Source organism: Vanessa atalanta, chromosome 5 (genome assembly GCF_905147765.1).
Source record: "Vanessa atalanta chromosome 5, ilVanAtal1.2, whole genome shotgun sequence".
Taxonomy (NCBI): domain Eukaryota; kingdom Metazoa; phylum Arthropoda; class Insecta; order Lepidoptera; family Nymphalidae; genus Vanessa; species Vanessa atalanta.
This window is the reverse complement of record NC_061875.1, coordinates 5,158,176-5,183,154: the sequence shown is the minus strand read 5'-3', so window position 1 is coordinate 5,183,154 and position 24,979 is coordinate 5,158,176. Positions and strand designations below refer to the sequence as shown.

At 32.4% G+C, this 24,979-nt stretch overlaps 1 protein-coding gene, 1 long non-coding RNA gene and 1 pseudogene across 2 annotated transcripts; all 3 read left to right on the top strand.

Annotated features, from left to right (window-relative positions):
• The first annotated feature begins 5,370 nt into the window (after nt 1-5,370).
• Nucleotides 5,371-9,985, top strand: LOC125064228 (cytochrome P450 4X1-like). The gene is made up of 8 exons (XM_047671173.1): nt 5,371-5,483; nt 5,801-5,986; nt 6,317-6,513; nt 6,931-6,994; nt 7,075-7,273; nt 7,874-8,025; nt 8,882-9,055; nt 9,743-9,985. The coding sequence occupies exons 3-8, from the start codon at nt 6,403-6,405 to the stop codon at nt 9,922-9,924; spliced, it is 882 nt and encodes a 293-aa protein (XP_047527129.1). The 5' UTR covers nt 5,371-5,483; nt 5,801-5,986; nt 6,317-6,402; the 3' UTR covers nt 9,925-9,985.
• A 4,896-nt stretch (nt 9,986-14,881) lies between these two features.
• On the top strand, nt 14,882-17,948 carry LOC125064322 (annotated as a pseudogene).
• Nucleotides 17,949-19,300: 1,352 nt separating this feature from the next.
• Nucleotides 19,301-21,830, top strand: LOC125064397. Its single transcript, XR_007119587.1, has 3 exons — nt 19,301-19,421; nt 21,185-21,354; nt 21,725-21,830. It is a non-coding gene; the product is annotated as an uncharacterized LOC125064397 (long non-coding RNA).
• Nucleotides 21,831-24,979: the final 3,149 nt, after the last annotated feature.

Sequence of the window (24,979 nt, the reverse complement as noted above, 5' to 3'; positions counted from 1 at the left end):
GGTTCTTACATCATTTTTTTTATATATGTATTACAGGAACTAAGTATATATATAAGTGTTCCTAATAGACCCAGTAAAATGAAAAATTATCATAAAATGTTAAAAAAATTCCAGTTTCAGATTTTTTCCTTTGTATTGGCCTAATTATCTACTTGTATGCCAAATTTCAACTTTCTATGTCATCTGGAAGTAGGTTATAGTTTTGATATATAGGTCAGTCAGTGTTAAAAGTGACGATTTTTAGACGTTAATATCTAAATAACCGTTTAAGATGCGTTTATGAAATTTGAAACACATATGTATCTCACGAGTCTCAATATATGAGCCAATTTTGACACGTTTATGTTAAATAGTTTTTGAGTTATGAGGAGGTCAAAAGTGGCTCCAAATGGTTCGTGTAATATTAAACACGGTGCTGCTCGCCAGTTCTGTTACTTGTACTTGGCTGACACGCTACCGCGTGTCTAGATATTAAATAAGAGGGTACTTTGACTTTTCTGTTCATAATTGTGAGTCACGTGATTTGTAGTATAGTAATATAGAAGCTCGGTACATACTACTTTTACTTTTCACTTTGATCTTGGACCAGCAAGTCGCTGCTAACATTTAAGGTACGATATAATTTTGTGATATAGTATAATTGTTATTGCTTGTTAAATTATTGATGAATATATGAATTGTGTTTTTGCAATTATCAATATACAAAGTTAGTATAATTGTATTTTACTAACATGACTATATTTTTGGACATTGAAAAAGAGTAACTACTGAGTTTCTTGCCGGTTCTTCTCGGTAGAATCTACATTCGGAAGCGGTGGTAGCTTTACTTTAAATAGTTTGTTAAATGACGATTCAAAAGTGCTTGTAAAAGCCTACTTGAATCTTTACATAGTATAAAATAAAGTCGCTTTCTCTGTCCCTATGTCCCTTTGTACGCTTAAATCTTTAAAACTACGAAACGGATTTTGATGCGTTTTTTTTAATAGATAGAGTGATTCGAGAGGAAGGTTTTTGTATATAATACATAGATAATATAGTTAAGTAACACTGATAATTTTAAAAGTTTCTAATGTGATGTCGTAAATTTATACATTTTTTGCGCTTACATTGCAAACGCTGGCTGAAAACCCTACGAGATAGATCAAAATAATGTACAACAGCATTGTACACCTTAAATAGGTTTTCAAAAATGTCCGCGATCTCTTATGGCTAACTCACAATAACCATTTTTTATCCTTTACTTTTTACGAGAAATAATGGCTTATTTTCGAAGCAATTTTAAGAAGTTTAGCATTAATGCTTATCCAATTACATTACATTACATACATTAGCAGCCTGTAAATTCCCCACTGCTGGGCTAAGGCCTCCTCTCCCTTTGAGGAGAAGGTTTGGAGCATATTCCATCACGCTGCTCCAATGCGGGTTGGTGGAATGCACATGTGGCAGAATTTCCTTGAAATTAGACACATGCAGGTTTCCTCACGATGTTTTACTTCACCGCCGAGCACGAGATGAATTATAAACACCAATTAATAAGCACATGAAAATTCAGTGGTGCTTGCCTGGTTTTGAACCCGAAATTATCGGTTAAGATGCACGCGTTCTAACCACTGGACCATCTCGGCTCTTATCCTATTAAGTACCTTAAATACATTGTTCATTTAATATAGATCAATATGACCTATTACAGCATGTAATTTAAATGAATATTTTCGAAGGTATTACAGATTTAATACGCAGGGACATAGCGATTTGTATTTTCTAATGACTGAAAAAACTACATTTTGTAGTATATTTAGTATCAGTCACCCGTGCGAAGCCGGGGCGGGTCGCTAGTAAAGTATATTTGATTTTGATTAAGGTAATTGGTTTTATTGTAATTACTTATTAATACAATATTACGATTACTGCAGCTATTGTAACGGCTAAATAACTATTCGTGTTTCATATATAATCTTTTATTGTCTTATAACCTTAAAATATAATAAAATAATAAAGAAATTGAAATTATTCTTAATATATCCTGACATAATGTATTAAGTCTCTATAAAAAATCTAACACACGCCTGTAACATGCCTTTGTAGCCAGTTAGGGAAATTAGGACCCTTGTAACTTCCAACTGTCCCAAATGATATAAATCCAAAGTGAAACCTATTTTTTGAACTATTTTTTAAACCTACTTTATGAACTATTGCCAATCGAAGTTTTCTAATTTTGTCATTCACTCACTCATCGATCATGATAATTTTGTGATACATCCAAAAGACGCAAAAACTTCAAGTTTTTATTTTAGCTAGTAAAAACCATTACCATTTTATTTGCGGTCGGTAAACCCTTCCTTTGGGAAAAGAAGGGACTCTTAATAAATCTTATGATTCATAATTTAAAAGTAGAATTAGGAAGGAATGAGAAGCGGTTTATTTAGATTTAATGGTAATGTAGACAAAAACAAAGTAATAAAAAAAAATTGCCGATCCATTTAATTAACTTTGCCGTACAAAATAAAAATCTAAAACAGGGAAAATATAATCGTAATAATAATAAGAATAAAATAAGCATAACATAACATGTACCCATTATCTTTGTATAATTAAATTGTTTCAGATCGAATGAAAACTTCAATGAAAGCAACGTTACAAAGCTATAAGAGAAAACATAATGCGATATCTCTATGGTTTGGACCTACGCTTGTGGTCGGTGAGTAACAAAATAATATAATATAATTAGAACCTGAAACCTAGCCACAGTTTTAATAATAAAAAAAATTGCCAGTTAAAGGGACTGCCGATAGAAGGGAAAACTTAGAACTTTTAGTAATAAAATAAAAAAATTCTAGATGTTTAAATTAAAATCATCAACATCAATCTGGTTTTCACAACTATTGACACTCCGAGCAACAATTATATGGTTTCTATTATATTACGGGCTGTACAAGATCATGATAAAATTTAAATACAGTTTAATTGAAATAACAATTAAAATAAAATACAATCATATTATTTGTGGATAGTATGTGTTTTTGCATACGGCTACGAACAGCACTACACCGTCTCTTCCCGCGGGTGTCGTAAAAGGCGACTAAGGAACTTTATACCAGAGGATGGGCAGCAGCATCCATCTGAGTACTGTAACATCATACTGCGATCGCCAACCCGCATGCCAAACGTGGCGATTACGGCAAAACCCCCCAATTGTTGGTGCACCAAGGTATCGGCCCCTAGTCCCCGGCGGCCCCGCTATTCCTGGTTACCGTAACGGCCATGGTAACGGCGGGGCAGCGGGTGCCAAGAATCCCCGGCAGAGATCCGGCTACCACAACCAGCGACGGCTGGCCCTGGCAACATATAACACGCGCGCACTACGAACTGACAAGAAGATCGTTGAACTGGAGAAAGTATTAAGCAATTTGCATTGGAGATATTAAGCAAGTTGCATTGGAGAAAGTATTAAGCAAGTTGCACTGGAGAAAGTATTAAGCAAGTTGCATTGGAGAAAGTATTAAGCAAGTTGCATTGGAGAAAGTATTAAGCAAGTTGCACTGGAGAAAGTATTAAGCAAGTTGCATTGGAGAAAGTATTAAGCAAGTTGCATTGGAGAAAGTATTAAGCAAGTTGCATTGGAGAAAGTATTAAGCAAGTTGCATTGGAGAAAGTATTAAGCAAGTTGCACTGGAGAAAGTATTAAGCAAGTTGCACTGGAGAAAGTATTAAGCAAGTTGCATTGGAGAAAGCATTAAGCAAGTTGCATTGGAGAAAGTATTAAGCAAGTTGCATTGGAGAAAGTATTAAGCAAGTTGCACTGGGGAAAGTATTAAGCAAGTTGCATTGGAGAAAGTATTAAGCAAGTTGCATTGGAGAAAGTATTAAGCAAGTTGCATTGGAGAAAGCATTAAGCAAGTTGCATTGGAGAAAGTATTAAGCAAGTTGCATTGGAGAAAGCATTAAGCAAGTTGCATTGGAGAAAGTATTAAGCAAGTTGCATTGGAGAAAGCATTAAGCAAGTTGCATTGGAGAAAGTTTTAAGCAAGTTGCATTGGAGAAAGTATTAAGCAAGTTGCACTGGAGAAAGTTTTAAGCAAGTTGCATTGGGATATTATAGGATTATCTAAAGTACGAAGAGAGGGAGAGGACTCGATAATTCTCAAATCCGGTAACTTGTTTTATTTGCGTATATACACTCACCTAAATAAATCAAGTGAGTTCAAACTCGATAAGAAATGAACGAAAATGTCAATTTACATGCGTAAATCTGTCAAAAGTGTTACTCGTACTACCAAAATGTCGAAGGAATGTTATTTCGACTTCAAACTCGATAACGTTAATTATAAAAACTCGTACTACTTATTTTAGTTCCTCTGCGTTTACGCTTGGGGCGCTGATAGGATTTCTATAAAAATAAAACCGAAAGTAAATTACTTGAAGTTAACTGTCAAACTCGTAATAAGGGTACTGGAAATACTGTTATTAAGCATGGCGGTGACGGGAACACACGATATTTCACACATTCAAAAAGCGTTTAACGCGCATAACAGACGGCCGCCGCGCGCTGCGCATGCGCCTGTCATGAGCATGTCGGTGACGCGAACCTATAAGATTTTCCTCTACCAAAATGTGCCTAACGCGGCTATAGAAGTTTACACTCCAAAAATTGTTAATATTCAAATGAGAAAAGCAAAGCTATAACATAAAATATAGTCTTTGAAATAACATGCATAACATTATTGTACATCATTTGATAGTGTTACTGTTGCTATAAAAGTGGTTTCCTGTTTTAAAACTTAACAAATGTTATTACTTAGTACTTCTATGGGTTGGTAATTTTCTGCAGAACACAGTCCACTTATAATCGTAACATGTGCCCCTGCCTGTTATACGTGTTAAAAAAAAATTAAACTCTTAGACTTTCTATTTCTGTATCTATAACATAACATATTAACATATACATATATGTTAGGAAATTTTCGAAAATAATTTGAGCCCTTCCCTTTCAATAAAGTGAATCGTAAAACGCAGTGCCCAGCTACTGTATATCTAGCATATGTGCAAGAGTGGTAAAGTGCTTGTAAAAGCCTACTTTAATAAAGTATAATTTGATTTAGAATTTAAAAAGATTTAGGCCTTGCAGCTAATTCCATCTCGAAACTGAAAATGTGTGCCAAGCACGACATAATCCTTGGGTTTCCTTTATAGTACACTGCTCTTGATAACATTCTACAAGCAGTTAATTTATTTATCAATCAAATATCAAGTTTTAAGTCTAGTAACATTTAGAACAAGAAATACTTTTAAAAAAGTACACATAAATGTGTCTGCGCATGTGTGAATGATAAAATAATAATTAATTCTTTACATAAATCTTTACTCTATTTCAGCATTATCAAGTGCTGACGAAGCAACCGTGGTATTAAAGTCAACATTACATAAAAATCTAGTTCATAAATTTGCGGAAAATCTCACCGGCCAAGGATTAGTATTCGCGCCAGGTAGGTATATTACTGAAATAAAAATAACTTCTATTAAGTCATAAGTTATACATAGTGAACGAATTATTTACATTATACAAAGAAGGATGGAATCTTTTACCTCAATGATGAGTTTTATCTGTAAGGAGGAGAGTTCCCAAAATGTTGTCTTTTTTGTTTTGTTTTGCTTTTAATTCGTAAAATGCAATACTAAACTCATACATTTACTCAACTTACCAATCCCCTTTTTGAGCAGCTTTTCTTTTCCTACTATATAACAATCAGATAAACGCATGTATCCATAAAAAATAAATAATTTTGAACAAATTTTGTTGCAGTTGATATATGGCGTCGAAAGCGCAAAATCCTCGTACCATCATTCGCACCAAAACATGTCAATAAATTTAAAGCTGTTTTTGAGGCACATAATAAGACTTTAGTTGAAGAATTTAAATCTAAAATTGGAAAAGGGAACTTTTCTTGTTGGGATGCCGTTGTTAATTATACGTTGGATTCTGTTTGTGGTATAACATTTTATAATACATTTTCAAAGTCTATACGATCGTCATGGAACGAACAATTCTTAATATATGTTCGGTAAACTTAAATACCTGCGTAGTTTGTCTATCTGCCTGTATATAGCCTGTCTGTTTGTTCCATAATAAAGTCATACTGCAAATCTGGGAATTGAACAATAACGTTTTTATTAAATCAAACGCGCACAAAGTCGCGGGCATAGCTAGTATATTATGTATATATATATATATATATATATATATATATATATATATATATATATATATATATATATATACATACGTATATTCTAATTCTGATATTATGTTTTTCGTTAGAGACAGTGTACGGAATAAACGTGGACTTGCAGCGGCAGCCGTATCATATATTTTTAAATGCTTTTGAGGAATATACTAGAAATTTCATGTCTCGCGTATTTCAACCTTGGTTTTACAGTGACATTATTTACAAATTAACGCCGTTGTTTACGAGGCAGGAGCAATTGAAGAAAATAATTCACGGATTCATAGACGACGTAAGTGTTTTCATACGATGTTATATTTGTCCTTGTTTTATTTTTTATGATCGACATTATCTTCGTTTAAAGCGATCTATTGAGATAGTTCGTCAGAGTACGAATTTCATCTATGTTACTTGTTGTCTAAATAAATAATTATGAAAAATATATTACATTCTACGAACCAAAATTATAATTTATACAGGCATAGGTTGAAAAAACAAAAAAAAAACACCGCAAAGATATTTCTATGCGGTGAATGTGTATGTGGGATATTTGTGTGCATTTTACATAGGATAAGGCATAGATCGATAGGATTGTGCTAAGTTCATTATTTAAATAAGGGGTGAGATAATAAAATAAGTTTGCCAATAAATCAAGATCAGTGTGTGAATGAATAATAGTAATTATATGACAAACATAAAATATTTTCAGCTCATTTGCAAAAAGAAAGAGCTGATTAGAGAAGTGGATGGAAATGAAGCAGAGACTAATGACCGTAAGATCATTCAGAAAATATTTGGCGGTATATTTAAGATTAGTAACAAACAATTAAAAGATTTTTTTTTTTGTCAGCAGCTCATATCAAGCTTAATTTTAAGACATTCGTAGAGTTAATGATCGAGAATTCTAAGGATGATGCGTATACACAGGAAGAACTACGGGATGAATCACTTGTACTGCTGGGAGCCGCTAGTGATACCTCCGCTGTTGGGATTTGCTATACAATTTTATTGTTGTCCCAACATACTGATGTACAAGAAAGAGTTTACAAAGAGTAAGAAAGTTTACGTGTTATTATTTATCGATGAGTCAATCTTTTTTGATTGTCAATCTTCGCTGAAGTGTAAAGTTGGATGTAAAAGAATACAATTATCTGTTGGGAAAAAACTAAATGACTTTCCGAATAATTCATTATTATTTATTATAATACATTAGCATTTTTACATACATTAGCAGCCTGTAAATTTTCCACAGCTGGGCTAAAAGCCTCCTCTCCCTTTGAGGAGAAGGTTTTGAGCATATTCCACCACGCTCCAATGCGAGTTGGTGGATACACATGTGGCAGAATTTCGTTAGAATTATGCACATGCAGGTTTCCTTACGATGTTTTCCTTCACCGCCGAGCACGAGATGAATTATAAATACAAATTGAGCACATGAAAATTCAGTGGTGCCTGCCTGGATTTGAACCCAAAATCATTTTTAAGGTTAAGATACACGCTTTCTAACCACTGGGCCATCTCGGCTTTTATTATAATACGATATACTAAATAATCACAATGAATTGATACATAGTTCATAGATTTAATTAAGATCCAGTCATCTTAGTTACTTTTCGTCAATCCCACATTTTTATACATTTAATAAATTTCAGAATAAAAGAAGTTATTGGTGATTCAAACAATCCTCTACAATTGAGTGATTTAGTCAATTTGAAATATACGAAAGCAGTAATTAATGAAACATTAAGACTTTATCCACCAGCTCCCTTTATTTTACGATCTTGTAAAGAGGATCTGAAACTTCGTAAGTAGTTAACACAAAAAAGTTTTATACAAATGTAAAACTGACGATAAATGACTGGAAGTCACAAAAGTGTTATTAAATTGTACGAAGCAATGGTATGAGGAAACATGTTTTTGGAATATACTAAACGGTAGCTAAAAACTTTGTTTATGAAAAAAGTTGCATGCACAAGAAGTTGAAATACGTGCGTGATATTTTCTGCTTCTTCGGCATATTTTAAAATAGTCTTTAATTATCAGTACACACGTTAATTATTTACATTTTTATTTATTTTCACTCATGTTATTATACATTTTCAAATATAAAATACAAAAAATATAAAATATATTTAAAAATATAAAATACAGAGGCCAACCAGTGGCGAGAATAGGGTCCAAGCTACCGGTGGTCAGGGCCCCAGAGAGAGGAACTTCCTCACAATACGCGCCGTGTCGAGGAGTACTACTTTCTGCATCAGGCCCTTGACCCAGCTGCCTAACGAGTGCCTCTTAAGGTGTTGGTCGAGGCTCATGGCCATTAGGCCATTCGCTGAAACGACTATCGGCACAATAACTGCTGTATCCACATCCCACATGTCGACAACCTCGTGAGCTAAGTCAAGATATTTTATTTGCTTATCCTTCTCAGCCTTCACGAGATTCTCGTCATGAGGGATGGTGACGTCAACAATTATCGTGCGGCGCTCTGACCGATCTATTATTATTTACATGATTGTTACAGTTTCTATGATTTTATTTAATTTTTTGGACGCTTCATATTCCAATATTACCTATTTATATGATTGTTATTTATTATTATACTTATAAGCGACGCCTTATTTACCCAATTTAAATGAATGAACATTTTATCCTCCTAGCTTCTGGTATAACTTTACCCAAAGGTGCTCACGTAATTATCAATATCTGGGGCATACACCACAATTCTCAGCACTGGGGCGAAGATGTGAATGATTTTAATCCTGATCGTTTTATGTCTGAACAAATACCAAAGGCTTTCATGCCATTCAGTTATGGCCAACGGAATTGTATTGGTAAGAAAACCTGCATTTTTATTAATTTAAACTAACTTTTTATTAAATTAAATTAAACTTGTATAGAGACATATCTCTACCTCTATCAGGACAAGCCATTTGTTTTTACAATTACACAATATAAAAATTATGAGGAACAAAGGCTATTCGTCGAAGACGTGGTAGCGCTTGCAGTCGACTATTCCACAACAATGGCGGCATTCAACATTTCAAAATTCCCGCCAACCATTGGGACGACGCTTCACAGAGCTCGACTAGCTGCCAAATCCTATTCCGTCTTAATTTAAAAGATACGATGAGAAAGAGCGAGTCAAGTATATTATTTGAAACAAGTATATTATTATTTTACGCGTTAATTAAGCTAAAATAGGATTAGACACATAATTTAGGTTAATATTGTATTAAAGCTAAAATATAATTCAAGTGAAATTAACTTCATTAAAGATTATTGTATCTACTACTATATGTATAGCGATGTGCATCTAATATGTGTATGCATTTATAAATAAACAAGTAACTTCCCTCAAAACATAATGCAGGAAATATGTGCTGGTTAAAATAAGCCAGTTAATTTGTAAAGTATTAAAATATATTTCGAAACTAATATATGAAGACGAAGGCCTTGTATCAGTAATGCATCGTTGCTATAGACGGTTCTTGATTTTAGCAATTTAAATTGTATTTCAGGTCAACAGTATGCGATGATGTCGCTAACAACAACGTTGGTGACTCTCTTGCGACATTACCGTTTCACTCCAGCCACAAGTTTCACATATGACAAAAACAATCCACTTCGACTTTCCTTCGATGTTATGTTGAAACATATCGATCGTTATCCAGTTCAAATAGAAGATCGGGATAAACTGTAAACGAAAATATATCAATGAAGTCGCAAAATAATCATGTAATGGACTATTTATATGTAATAAATCGTGGCTTAGACAAATACATGTAGTTTCATTTACCACTATTTATTAGAAATAAAATTAGAGCATTCGATATATTTTATCAACAATTAAAAACTAGACAACACGGATTAAATAAAAATAATGAATAAGCATTAGTGATAAATGAAGTCTGTAATAGCTATGCTGAATCAATAGCAAATAATAAAACTCTCAAATTCTACATATATGCAAATATCAGGAGAGTAGTGAGGTTGGGAAAATTAGTTGATACGAAATGAATAATAAATAATTTTAAAGTACTTGAAATCATTCATAAGCAGCCCTCATCAAATGCCTGCCGGCATTTGATCGATGATAGTTACCTACTTTGAACAACTTTTACGACGACAACGATCTATTTTATCTTTGGTAACTTCGATTCAAAGATCTTAAAAATAATTTAGCATTTTAAGTACAGATTTATAAAAATTAAAGATGCTGATAACACTCAGTATGATCACATTATTTCAAATAGTACTAACACAAACAGATATTGATGTAATGTTGTACGTTGAATGAGAATCAAAACAAATATTGTTTTTAGAAGTTAATTGCAACAATATATACATTTTTTTTTAATTATTTTATTTATACAGGGTTATTGGTAATTCGACGTATTCCCGTTAGAAGGTGATAGGGGTGACCCATATGCATGATGCAAGAGTGAACGATTTTGAGTTATCACGTTTTTTAGATTTTTTTCAAAATAAGTCAGAATTGCAACTTAAAAAAAATATTTAAACAAAAATAACGATTAAAATCTGTTTTTTTCTTCTGATTTACAGAAACGATTAAACACTGGTAACTTATCAACATTAAAATAATAATTATCGGTCCAAATTTAAAAATGCGATCGGGAAAACGACATAATTTAAATATTTTTTTGAAATTATTTCCACGAAAATGCCTTAAAAACACAAAAAATTATCAAACTTGTCCTGCAGATTATTTTAAAAACATAACCGTTTTTTTAGCTCTCCAAAAATGTATAACAACTAGGATCTTATTTCAAAGTAACTGAAAAAAATAAAGAGCCGATGATTATCTTAACCGATGATTTCGGGTTCAAGCCCAGGCAGGCACCACTGAATTTTCATGTGCTTAATTTGTGTTTATAATTCATCTCGTGCTCGGCGGTGAAGGAAAACATCGTGAGGAAACCTGCATGTGTCTAATTTCAACGAAATTCTGCCACATGTGTATTCACCTACTCGCATTGGAGCAGCGTGGTGGAATATGCTCCAAACCTACTCCTCAAAGGGAGAGGAGGCCTTTATCCCAGCAGTGGGACATTTACGGGCTGCTAATGCTATGCTAAGAAAATGAAAAAAAATACCACAAATCAAGAATGGTGGAAATTAGTATTCGAAAAAAACGTAAATTTGCTCTTAGAATGTCTCGCAAATACGTTTAATAATGCAGGAAGCAAACTGGCGGGTTAAGAAAAAAGAACAATATTTTCAAATAGTTTTTATTTCAAAAACTTTTCACATAAGGATTGCATTTGTTTTACAAATTGGCGCCGTGTTGTTTTAAGTATACTCTATTGCAATGGGAATAGGAAAGAAGGTAAATAAACAACTTCGACCTTGAATTGACATGACATTTTAGTTACACTATCAATCAAAAGCCAATCGTTGTCCACTGCTGAACATAGGCCTCTCCCAAGGTGCGCCAAAGCTCCCGGTTACACTAGTTACACTAGTGAGGGGAAAATTATTGAGTGAATGGGTAAAGAATACTAAGGAACGATATATTTTATTGGATTTACGTAATTTTTTAAATATTTTTTTTATAAATTGCAGGAAATATACATATTCAAATTTTTAGATAGCAGCATTTTTAGGCTTATATAAAAATTAGGTCGTTAGTTTTGATTTGGATCGTGGTATTTCGCAAATAGCTTTATTAATTTATAAAGAGGTAGTTATTTTCAGTGATAAGTCATAGAAACACACTCACATTTTTATTTATATGAATAGATTTTTATTCCCTCATTAATAAAAAGATACATTACATTGTTTCAATAATGAAGTGGCATTTTCAAGACATATGACGTATTGTATAATACTAATTTTTTGAATAAATAAAATTTTATATATCTTTCAAAGAAACTCTTACTTTATCTTATATCTAAAACGACTTTGACCTTGAAACACATTTCTTAGCATTACATTATTTGAAAAAAATAAATAAATAGTACTTAATTAAAAATAACATTTTATCTTAATCTTCAAACCGAAAAAGTAATGATCAATCAGCGTAGTCCGTGTTGATGGCAAATCAAAAGTCAGTAGGCAAAAGCAAAAGGTCGTAAATACTAAATCGCAGTAACAGTTCGCTTAAATAAAACTAGGTCGTAAGAAAAAAACTTTTGATACGGTGAGTGTGGGGAAGATGAAAATCGGGGTAACACAAAAAGGCATTAATAAAGACAGATTTTGTGTCATTTATCCAATGCAGGCAACATTCATAAGGCTGCCATTTTGTTACGTCTCACGCCACACTCAGCACTTGTCGTTTTGAGGGATCGTTCGTGAGTTATAAGGGAATATCTACGCTGTGAATTTTGACGCGAGCAAGTCGAGTGTTTCAATCTTACCCCGTGTCGCGTATCTTCATTTACGAGGTAGGTATGAGATTTTTATTTGTATACATACTCATTATTTTAAATTGGTAAATTAAAATGTTGCTATGTCTAAATATCGCTACTTTTTGTATTTAAGAATTTATTGTAACATTCCGTCTTTACCCGCCAATATTTGACGGGGTAAGATAAACATAGAAAAGTTTCCGTCTTGTCCCGTTTTCTAAAGTCATACTAATGGTCTCATGTTCTCAAAGTGTACCTGAAAAAAAGTTTTGTTTTGTTACAGCCTCAATATTAATTGTTAGCGGGACAATTTCAGCTAATATTATCTAAAAGTATTTATTTTTGTATATTATAAGGGAGGCAAAAAGAGCAAGCGGGTCACCCGATGGCTAAGTGATTTCACCGCTGCCCACAATACAAGAAACAATAGGAATGTTACTTGTGCGTTGCCTAACCTTATGAGAATGAGGTATAGGAACAGGATTCGTAGGAATGGGAGTAGAAACTTAAAACAAAGGGGAAAGACCACCGGTCACTCGCTATTAAATGCAAGAGGTTAATGTAGCAAACGAGAAAGAGGAAAAGGAACGACCATTTGAAACTCACTTACCAGGCGAAACATGACAACCACTAAGAAGCTAACCACTTCACGCTGATTTTCTATGAGAGGGTAGTATCGCACCGGTCGACCCTATGTAATTGTGTTTAAAATTATCTTGGCATTAACAATAAAAGATTTTATATGATTGATATCTTTCATTTCTGTATAATTAATCTTATACAAGTAAAGTAAAAAATTTGAGAACCTCTTATTTAATCTTTCTCCGGCGGGGCAAGATTGAAATATAAAATATAAATAATTTGTGTTATCTGGGTTATTTGAAGGTATTTTGATATTGACGATGATTGATATGACGTGTCAGGACAATTGAAATTGAAGCCTACTGACCGTCAATATCGTCTGACATTAATTCGAACGTTTTAAGAAACTACTTCGATCTTTCCCCACCACCCTTTCATCTTTACCCCTGTTTTTTTCTTTCTATAAAAACATTGTAAGTTTTTTTTTTTTATTTCTTATAAATATAACAGGGATTTATCGATATGACATAAAAATATGTTATTTGTACTTCATTCACTATAGGTATAATTTTAGTTTAACTTAATATGTACTGTTCTACAAGACGTCAAACACAACACTGCTCATCTCATCAAAAAACCGTTCGATCTTCCCCCCACTCACCCTAATTCCGAATAATATCTGACTCTTGTATTATTTTCAAAACTATAAATTAAGCGTTGCTTTGCATAAAACTGTTCTATATTTTAAGATTTTTCATTTCTTTGAATTACCTTACTATATAAAATAATAACATTTTTATCGAACATTATCTAACTTTCTATATTATATTATAATCCATGTTATAACCAATTAAATAAATATATATTTAAAAAAATACAATATAAACTGTATGTTAAAACTAAAATAATATATTTTTCATCTGTATAAATTTATTCATTCTCCATTCGTTTAGCGAACATCCTTAGTGAGCATCCATTTTAATTGTTCGTTCATCGGAAAATCGCATTTTGAATGCAAAACTGTTTTCGTTACTTTGGAAGTCAAATTTAAGTGGATTTACGTAGTTAAGTGAAATATTGTTATATTAAAAGTGAAGATATATTAATCAAGCGGACTTATGAACAAAATACTTGTGATATTGAAAAATACGGTTTGTTTTGGTTCTTTCCTATTCCCATTGGAATAGAGTATAAATACCCTCACGACAGTTTTTTAATTTGAATTAACTACTGTAATTTATTTGAAACATGGAAGAAGAGCTTGATCGAAATGAATAGCGTAGGCATTTTGGCAATTATAAAATTGAAGAATACGCTCATATTTTGTTTTGTTACGGCTTTTGCGACGGTAACAGTAAAGCTACTCGTCAAGATTATTCGCGTCGGTTTCTTAATCGCCGATTACCGCATGTATCAGATTTTAATGGAGTGTGTAGGCGAATCCGGGTAACTGGTAGTTTTCAGAGACGACAAATTAATGCCGGTAGACCCACACTCCACGTTGTCAGTTACGAAGAGGATATTCTGCAAGAATTTATCGATGAACCAACAATTTCGACCAACACTGTCGCCACACGACTTTCTATAACACAATGGAAAGCGTAGTCTACAGTGCATAATGCAGGATTCCATCCTTATCGTTTTAGTCATGTGCACGTTATTTACGAAGAGGATGCTGCAAGAAGAGTTGTTTTCTGTAGATTCATGCTTAATGAGGATTTAGAAGATACATCTTTTTTGAAAAGAATCCTCTGGACCAACGAATCCAAATTTGATCAAGATGGTATTACTAACTACCACAACAATCATTATTGCAGTGAAAAAGTGGAGAAAAATCCTAATAAAAAGAGGCCAAAAGGGTCACAACGCCGTTTTTCGGTCAATGTCTGGATGGCAATAATTGACGACAATTTAAACGGACCATATTTTTTACCAAGCAATCTAAATACTGCAGCTTTTTTGGCAAATAAAATGTTTGGTCTCTTCGAAGACGTACCTTTAGCTACTAGGCAAATTTTGATATACCAGCAAGACGGATGTCCTGCACATTTTGGTATCAATGCTAGGCGATGGCTTGATAGCCATTTTCCTAATCGTTGGATAGGCCGAATGGGACCCATTCCGTGGACCGCGAGGAGTCCGGATTTAACGCCTTAACTTTCTATATTTGGGGTTACATGAAATCAAAAGTCAACACTGGTCACCACTACCATTGTCACTTTTACCCTTTACTATTGTACATTGTTTTATTTGTTTTACGTGCATTCGACACTCGATCCCGTGTTTTACAGACGAAACTCACCGTATAGATTCGCGAATTTTTTATATTTTGTTCGAGGGTTTGCATAACTTTATCACTGGATCCCTCGACAGTTGAAACACATCCTTCCTATTGAAATAACTATATTTAGTCATTTCATTTACTAATATAGTAATTTCGATGGCTTCTCGTACCAGACGGGGTATGTAATGGCGTTCTGAAGCGAGTATCTGAGCATTATGAAACTCGATCCAATGGTTCGGCCCAGCTTCCAGAAGATGTTCCGCGATGGCTGATTTCTTGGTACAGTTGTTTTTTACCGCCTTGATGTGTCCATTAATACGACAAGATACCGTACTGTTATCACGAGAAAAACTCCAGTCTTTTTAAAAAACAATATTTTATTAGCACAAATAAATTTTAACAAGATAATTATTGGATAGGAAACTCGGCAAGTGTTTATCGTTCTGCAATCAAAATCGAACTGAACTTTTGTTAACAGAATATAATTGTTTAGAAATTTAAAGTTGCTTGATCACCGCTTAATCATTATTAATACTATCATTGCAGGGATGTAACAGTAAGCTTCGTCTGTCCAACATAGGATTTGCCACAACTACAATCGATTTTGTAAACTCTGGGTTTTCCAGGGGAAAGCTATCTTTAGGTGAACGCAACATTTACCCTATCTTCTTGAAAGGGGTGAAGATAGACTTCACTACATATTTGCTCAGGATTCTAGCTATCTTATCTGTCACTTCTTTAACATATGGCATAAATGCTGTGCTGTAATATCGAATTAGGACAACCATGTCCCGTTATGATATGTATACAGTTTTGCAATATAAATAAATAAACTTATATCGTGTAGCTGTGTTTTCCACTTTATATCCATTCCACTGTAGGACCTCTTTAACGTGAGCTAGCTCAGACTGTATGTGGTCATCATCACAAAGGTCGTATGCTCGATTGATCAATGATGTTATTACAGCGTTTAAGTTTCGAGGACGGCGGCGTGAGATAGCATGCAGATATCGGTCGGTATGCGTTGTTTTCCTGTAGATAATGTCGAAATATCGAGCTCCACCAAATAAAAATAAAAAACATGGTAAATATTCCTTACTTGATGATAAATGACATGATGACAGTAATTGAAAATCACTAAACAAATTCATTTATTTAATGAAACTTGTATTATGGAATACTAAACACCTATTTATCGTTTCATTAAGAGCGGGATTGATAATTATTTTAATAAAATAAAACTACGAATTTTGAATGTTCGTCATATTATGTTAAACGCCAATCACAGCGACTGACGTCACCTTTGAGTACAAGTGTATTCTCATATTCTGTGGTACGAGTCATTACGAGTAAACAAACTACTGTGCTAGTTCTCCGGTTTTATTTACGATTCAGTTGTGTTTCAGAGTTTTTAATTATTCCTAAATCATAAGTGTAATAACACGAATCATGGAACATGGAATTTACAAAAAAAAACAGTGCTAATTTGCCTAAAATCAATGTGTTGATGTTTTTAGCATCTAATAAGGTCTTTTATTCAGCAGAATTAGAAATAAATACATACAATACATAATATATAAATGTAATGATATAACAATATTAAATTTGAGTAATAGCATATTAATAATAGAGGTTATGTCTGAGTTAAGATGCACTTTTGAAATATTATTTTTTATTAAGCCGTGTATTTATTACTTCCATTTCTTTATTTTAGGTCCTCCAGGGCATCCTATGGCGATGACGCTATAAGCTACGTACAACTTAAGCGCGAAAGAAATCTGTGCACAGTGAAAGGAAAAATCTGCCTAGAACATAAAGTGCATGCAAAGTTGTATGGAGTAACTTTAGTAGCGGACGAACAGCAAGAAGCAGTAAAATCAATCGAATGTCATGATTGTTTGGCTTCACTAGGGGGCTGTAAGCAAGCCATAGCTTTTCTGATGTGGGTACATCGCAGGAGTGAGGAACCATCCTGTACGTCTATTGACTGTTATTGGATGAAATCCAAACTCTCCAGGGTTGGGACTACCTTAAAGTATATAACAGCGAAAGAATTGTACAAAGGTTGGCCTAGCTTGCCATTAAATAATACAGTATTTGAAAGTTTTTAGAGCAAGGGAAAAAAAGAAAACTTAACAACTGTGAATTTATCAAATATCAACCTGATTTTATTTTTGAGTTAGTCTATGCATAAATTAGTACTAAAATATAAGGAAAAAGCCTGTGATGCATTTTTGGAAAGAGTGGTAGTCATCGATACTGATATCAGTAATATTGAAAAAAAAACCAGCGATCAACACAAAAGCAGCATCTGGCATGAGTTAAGATATGGTAGGGTTAAATAGCCTTAATAATATCACGGAAGCAAAGAGTCTTAGTCACAAAAACGATCTGAGCTATAATTACCCGGAGTATTTGAAATTTAATTAACATACATGTAATAGTTACTGTAGAACTTGCAGTACCAGTTCTTATAAGGTCGTTAATAATACTCTATAAAAACCTTTTTATCTTTGAGCTTTTTTTCTTTGAATTGATTATAATATACATACATTGATTTTTGGTTTTGTTTCTTATCTGAATAATAATAAATATGTATGCTGTATATTTGTTTTTTAGCATAAATAACAAATGTCACTTTCAAATAGTATATAATTATACTTTAAAAGCACTCAATTGAAAAATATGTTAAGAAAGTTTTGAATAAATATTTCTTTTAAAATAAACACTTTTAACAATAAAATGAAATAAATCTAAGAATAACAAAATCCTCTAGAATAATCGCGATTTCATAATTATTGAAAATACTTGTATAAGATGTTGTAAGTACCTCGTATAATAGTCTCACGTATGTGCGTTTAACGCAGCGTTAACAATGTTTACGCGTCCTAAAATTCGCGCGTTATTCAAAAAAACGCGCAATGAAAAATAATATATATATTCTTACTTAGAATAGTAGTTATTTATATTTATTTTCCGCATTTTAAACATTTAAAAAGTTACAGTCACAAATATTATGATATGAGTCAAGTGTGCAATGGTGCGATGACGTCGCTCTAGGCGATTTTCGCACTTAAATTCATCAATAGAAATGGCTCTTTTTGTCTAACTACTTGCTTATCGGTTCACCCACTTCACACACATTCAATGTAAATAAGGATTACCTAGATTATCAATTTTATTGTAACCAGGAATAATTTTTTTAGAGCTCCGTCAGTGCGATATCTGCGTAAAATCAGACATTTGTGCAAATAAATTCTGTAATAATTGTTTGTTATAATTATTTGTTTAGTATCATTTGTATTTTCAAGGGTTTGCACGTGTTGCTTTGTGGTGAATATTTGCCTTGGCACAGGTTGACGCGATTTTTGCAAACATTTGTATGAACTCCTACTCCGAGTACACGTTAAAATCTATAACTTGTTCAATGTTTGTAATATAGTAGGTTCGTTACAAATGTTGTAATCTATTGAAATGGAATTTTATTATTTTGAAAAATAAAATATACATAAAGAAGCATACATATATGCAGATACTTATCTATCTTTTCACTGTGAAACGCACAGAAAAACTATGATACAGCTCTAATAGGCTTATAATACTTTGAGTTGCATTTTTCAATGCTGTATATATTTATGAATGAGCTAGTATTTAATTTTCATAATCTATTCTTAATAATCTTGAAAGTTTTATTTATTCTGTAATATTAAATAATTTAGGTTTAAGCTAACTGTATCAGCAAAAAGAAATGGTTATTGCTTTAAAAAAAAAAATAACGTAAACAACAAATTAATTTGTTTTTATTTTATTATGTTTGGAAATATAATTCAAATATATAATTCAAAAGAAAATAAAGAAGACAAAAACAAATGGAAGTTTAATCAGTCATACTGAAAGGATGGATGAGATGGAAGAGCATTTTTCACAAGGCCTCTCCCCCCCGCGACACGATAAAATGCGGTAACGTTCAATTTCAATATCATTTACCACTTATTATACATTCCATAATTTTATTTAGAAAACACGTTTATTATTTTTATAAGAGAGTAAAGGGTTCAAAATGCCTATGTAGCCAAATTTAAAAAAGTTAAAAACGCTTGAGCGCAATAGGAATACAATTAGTGAGTTAATGGTTGATAGCACGCCTTAGGAATTAAACGATCGCCTCCTGGCTATTTCTTTGTAATATTGGATATACATATGTATACATGCATAAACTGACACAAAAACCCCCTGAACTTTCTTCGTAGTTTCTTCTCAGGTCGGTTATATTCTCTTATCGAACCAGTAGTGTTTGTTTTTGTTTGAATTTGACAATCAATAAGTAATAAAGAAATTTGATTTGTCAAACAGAACTTAGTATTAGTATTTTCACACCCAAAAAGGACACACACATAAACAGATAATCATTAATTAGAGTTACGTTAAGTTATAACCTTTCCAAAAAATGTATCATTCATAAGGGTAATTATGGCAATGATTGTTAGGGATGTTGTTAAAAACATCCCAACAAACAGTAAACTTGACATAAAACGGTAGTTATAAATATACGTATAAGTTATAAACGTTAAAACCAATGGTAAGAAAAAAAATCAAAATATACTTTATTCGAGTAGGCTTTTACAAACAATTACATCGTCATTTAACAAACTATATTAAGTGAAGCTACCATCGGTTCGGAATGTAGATTCTACCGAGAAGAACCAGCAAGAAAGTCGGTAGTTACTCTTTTTCAACATTTAAAAATACAGTCATGTTAGTTAAATACAATTGTATATGTATGTAATATATCTTAACTGGAAGTTAACAAGTGAAGTGAACCCTTATTCTATCAGTGCCGGGAGGGTTAAGTATTTGCATATTTTTTTTGGGCCGACGAGAAAGCTCAAGCCGGCCCCGTTGCTCAGGGTACACCACAAGAAGGTTACTGACATGCACCCCGAACTGTGATGTCCCTTGCACCTGTAGTTACACTTATATGTATATTTGTGTTCTGGTTTGGTATATAGATATATAAGGCTTATTCCATTTAAAAATATACTCGTATACTTAAACGATAAAATTTACAGATAATAATTATATACGCTCAGATTCGTGCTTTGTTTTTTCCGTCAGAATCTACATTTCAGCTCGGTGCGATTGTAGAATCACATTATTTTTTATAGTTTTCAAATTTCAAAGAGTTTCAGTTTTATCATAGGTGATCTATAAAATATATATATTTTAATAAAACCGAATAAAAGCCATAATGATAAATATGTTTTTTATAACATATACGATCTCGACGTATCGAATAATTGTTCATTAACGACTCCGGTAGAGCATTGAGCAGTCATTTGGTTAACAAACATTTGCTTTTAACTATGTGCCAATAGCAAGTATAATATTTATTACAACGCATAGACATTTCTAATATAATTTATATTGAATAAATATTAATATTTACAAAGTTATCAAGTATAAATATATCGTAACAAATGAAACACAAATCACGGCAAATAAACGTGTGATGTCAACTTATTAGTTGTGATATTGCAAAATACATATAATAACGGTATTATCTGTCACCATACACCTGACGTTTCAAACATTTCTCTCACGTTCCCATAATTTTATAAAGAGAAATAACACAGTTATATCGCGTTCAGCAAATATCCTTCACTAACTTTATTAGTTTTTCATTTATGAATATTTTATATGCTATATGAATATTATATTTGCAGATTATTTTAAAAACATAACCGTTTTATCAGCTCTCCAAAGAAAAGTATAACAACTAAGAACTTATTTCAAAACAACCGAAATAAAATGACCTCAAGGGACGCTGGTGGAAATTCGTATTCGAACATGAACGAATTCGGACTAAACTATTGGTCTGTGGAAGTCCGTTTTGGTAGGTTAGATATTCTACCACTATGTGGTGGTAGAACTGTATGTACAGCAGCGGTATATAATGTGTTTGTGTTTCGGTTTGAAGGGTAAGTAGGCCAGTGTAACAGCAGGGACACGTGACATAACATCTTAGCTCTCAAGGTTGGTCCATTGTTTTGATTTAAGGAATATCTATGGCTTACCATCAGGTGACCCATTTAACCGTTCGTATTTACAGAACATAAGGCAAAAAAATCATTGTATTCATAATATAAAATTAAGAAAATATGTGTTGGTTAAATTGATTTATTTAATATATCGAAAAGAAGTCAGTAATGATTCGTTACTTTAGAAGGTTCTTTAATACAGAGACATTAAAAAATGTATTTCAGGTCAACAGTGTGCGATGCTGTCGCTTACAACAACGTTGGTGACACTCGTTCGAAAATTCCGCTTCATTCCAGCCACAAATTTCAAATACGATGAAAACAATCCAATTCGACTTTCCTTTGATCTTATGTTGAAAAACGTCGAACGTTATCCAATTCAAATAGAAGATCGTAATAAAATGTAAAATAAATAATATATATGTATATCTAATAAATCGTATTTAAATGAAATATTTGTAGCTTAATATTCCAGTAGAAATAAAATTAATAGAGTATTCCATACATATAATGAAAACTACAAAAGAGGCAAGTAGATTTTTATGTAATAACAAACCATATTTTTACATAGGTCCGTACCTACGTAAAAAGTCTAAATCGTAATAAATATTTAATTAATCCAGTAAAGTTCACAGTCAAAATGGATTTTTTCCGACATCTTAAACAACCACGTTATTACGCAATCATTGTGATGAAATGAAACATTCCATCCATTGATGGAAGCCGTATGGAAATCCGTTCAGTAATTTATCAGTTTATGAAATTGAAACAGACTGACGAAAGACGTGGCAGGCAATATAAATCGCTGTGGCTCAGTTCGATATAAAATTAACTAAAAGTAGCGAACTATAGTGAATTTACGAGCAGCTACACTAACCCTGATATGCGCGCTGCCGTGTCTCTTGTGTGTAATGAAAAAAACGAATAAAAAATTTGTTTTGACGTGCAAGGTCTTCATAATCACACTGAAACATATCCATACATAGACCATATACCAAGACGAATATGTGTATCGTAACGAATAGGTCTATATCTTATAGCAATAAGATATAGACCTATTAATTATAGACTATACGTCTTATAGTTTTTAATTAACCAAAGCACCATGCTTTTTAATTAAAAACTATAAGACGTATAGTCGTAAGGAATAGCAAAAAATACTCAAAGGAGTCTCCAGGAATTCTAAGAAGTATGAATTAAGCAAAAGGTAAGGATAACGTTAAAGAATATATTGTAATAAAGATGTACTTTGTATCGAATAAAGCATTAATTTAAATTTGACATACATAAAATAGAAATTTGCAAAAAAAATAGTTACTAAAGTATGTTGTTCCCGGTAATACTTAATTATGTGACATACTACAAGTTATTTGAACTTCTAAATGGGTTTAATAAAACCGTCGTACATGGGATGGGAGTATGGAAAGATGTTTGTATGTTGTACATATGTATTAAGTTGAAGCGGAGATCATGATAGTAAAGTAGTAGGTATAAAGTATTTGAAAAAATGAACACAAACAGTCAATAAGGTTAAATAGTCAGAAACCTTTATCTTATCCATATTAATTATTAGTAAGTCGAGTAATTTTTTTTACATATTTTTTATCGATTTTTAAAGTACTACCTACACACTTGGTTTTAGAAAACAATCCTTTCACCCTTTTATGAGCGATCGTTTAGTTTTCTATAGAGTTGCACCGTCATTATTTACAACCCTTTGGTAAAGCCCTTTACGACAAAGCATTTTAACATTTTAAAACTGTGACCCACAATGGATGATGCATTGATTTTTTTTTTGACCTCAGCTTATTCGGGACTTTGCCGTATAAATGTTTTAATATTTAAGAGATTAGCGTCATGTTAGTATGTTTAAGTGTAGGTAAATATTTTTAAATTAAACATGTTTTTATTTGTATTAAGATTTTGATTTTGAAATCATTTGAAATTTGTTTCATTGTACTGGTAACCCTACAGTATAAATAGAAAATAAGCTAAAATGTATAAATTGTTGCAAGGTTATTTAAGAGACAATTTAAATTATAAAGCGTGGAAATTATTATAAGTAATTGAGAACTTCCTGTTTCAAAAACAGGTAGTTTTTCTACTTCCATATTCAACCGCATAATTACTTATTTTCTTAGAACAGGAATCAATCAATAATAAAAACCAAATAGTATGTATGTACTTTATACAAATGACCTCGTTGGAAATATAAATCGGTTTAAAATGAAATGTTATGTTATATACTTAAATATCATATACTTAATGGTCATGTTAGCAATTATATTGAATAAAAATTTAGTAGTCACACCTAAGTTTGAGCGTCGGAAATATCTACAGTTATGTACTGATGCACTAAAACGGTTAAATACTTTTAATTGCATACAAAAAATTAGGACTTTATTAACTTTCGTTTTTGACAAAATCTGAGATGGTTGATCAGAATCCAGTTGGGATTCTGATCAACCATCTCAGCATTTCATCATGATAATATGAAAACAAGCATATAATTATATGAACGCGTGAGCCGCTAAGTCCGCAGAATTATGCTCGGTGGCGACATTCTTGTTTGGGACACGTGAGGGGCGCGCACGCAGCAAGGGTTGATGTAGGGATGTGAATCTGTCGATGACGTATTTATTTATGTATTTATTACCTTTTGATATATTTAGTAGTTTACAGAAAAACAACTCTGCATGAAACAAATTTACAACTGATCGTAAAATGATGAAAACCAACTTTCGATAAGCTTTTTTGATGTGTGTATGTTTTTAAACTACATGTTACAAATTATATTATTTTATCGATTTAAGAGTTTGTTTTTATAGAATAGAATAAAGAATTGCAAATAATAACTTTAAGAATTTTTCACAAATCTTAACATTCTGTATTATTCATAAAAAAAATTAATGTGTACAAAATACCTACGTCCGGGATTTTTTTTTCAATAACAAAATAAATAATAATAATACGTAAGCCGATATGGATAGTAACCACTATTATACTATGGGCAGCGGGGACCATGTACCATCAGGTTAAAGTCGTTCATATACGTCATATACATGCATCTTTGGAATATATAATTTTTATAGGAGCGGTTTCGAATTTCGCCGCGTAGATAATTTACTACAAGTAAGCAAAACAATATAAAGTAACCGTATATGAAAAATATAATATCCTACTCTTGGTATAAATACATCAAAAATAGTATCGATTTATTTTAATTCCTATCACTATCCTCTACTAACCCTTTAAATGTGTACGCGTGTAGAGGCGAATTTTAATGCATTCATGACCTCTCAAGCGTGGCGACTGCAAAGTAACTAACAGGCCCATTGCCCCACCCTATTCCCTTTTTTATTTATTATTTTAAACGGCACAGTTATAATTTTGAGATTTTTGCTCAGGGGATGTAACGGATCGTTAGCATTGAGTTACAGCACCTGTTATATTTTATTCCATTTTATTTTTTCTTAAGCT

Excerpts from the sequence above, each read along its gene's own strand:
- LOC125064228 (XM_047671173.1), top strand. The coding sequence starts at position 6,403 with ATGTCTCGCGTATTTCAACCTTGGTTTTACAGTGACATTATTTACAAA. Across the intron at positions 7,274-7,873 it reads CAAGAAAGAGTTTACAAAGA|AATAAAAGAAGTTATTGGTG; the intron begins GTAAGAAAGTTT and ends AATAAATTTCAG. Across the intron at positions 8,026-8,881 it reads TAAAGAGGATCTGAAACTTC|CTTCTGGTATAACTTTACCC; the intron begins GTAAGTAGTTAA and ends TTATCCTCCTAG.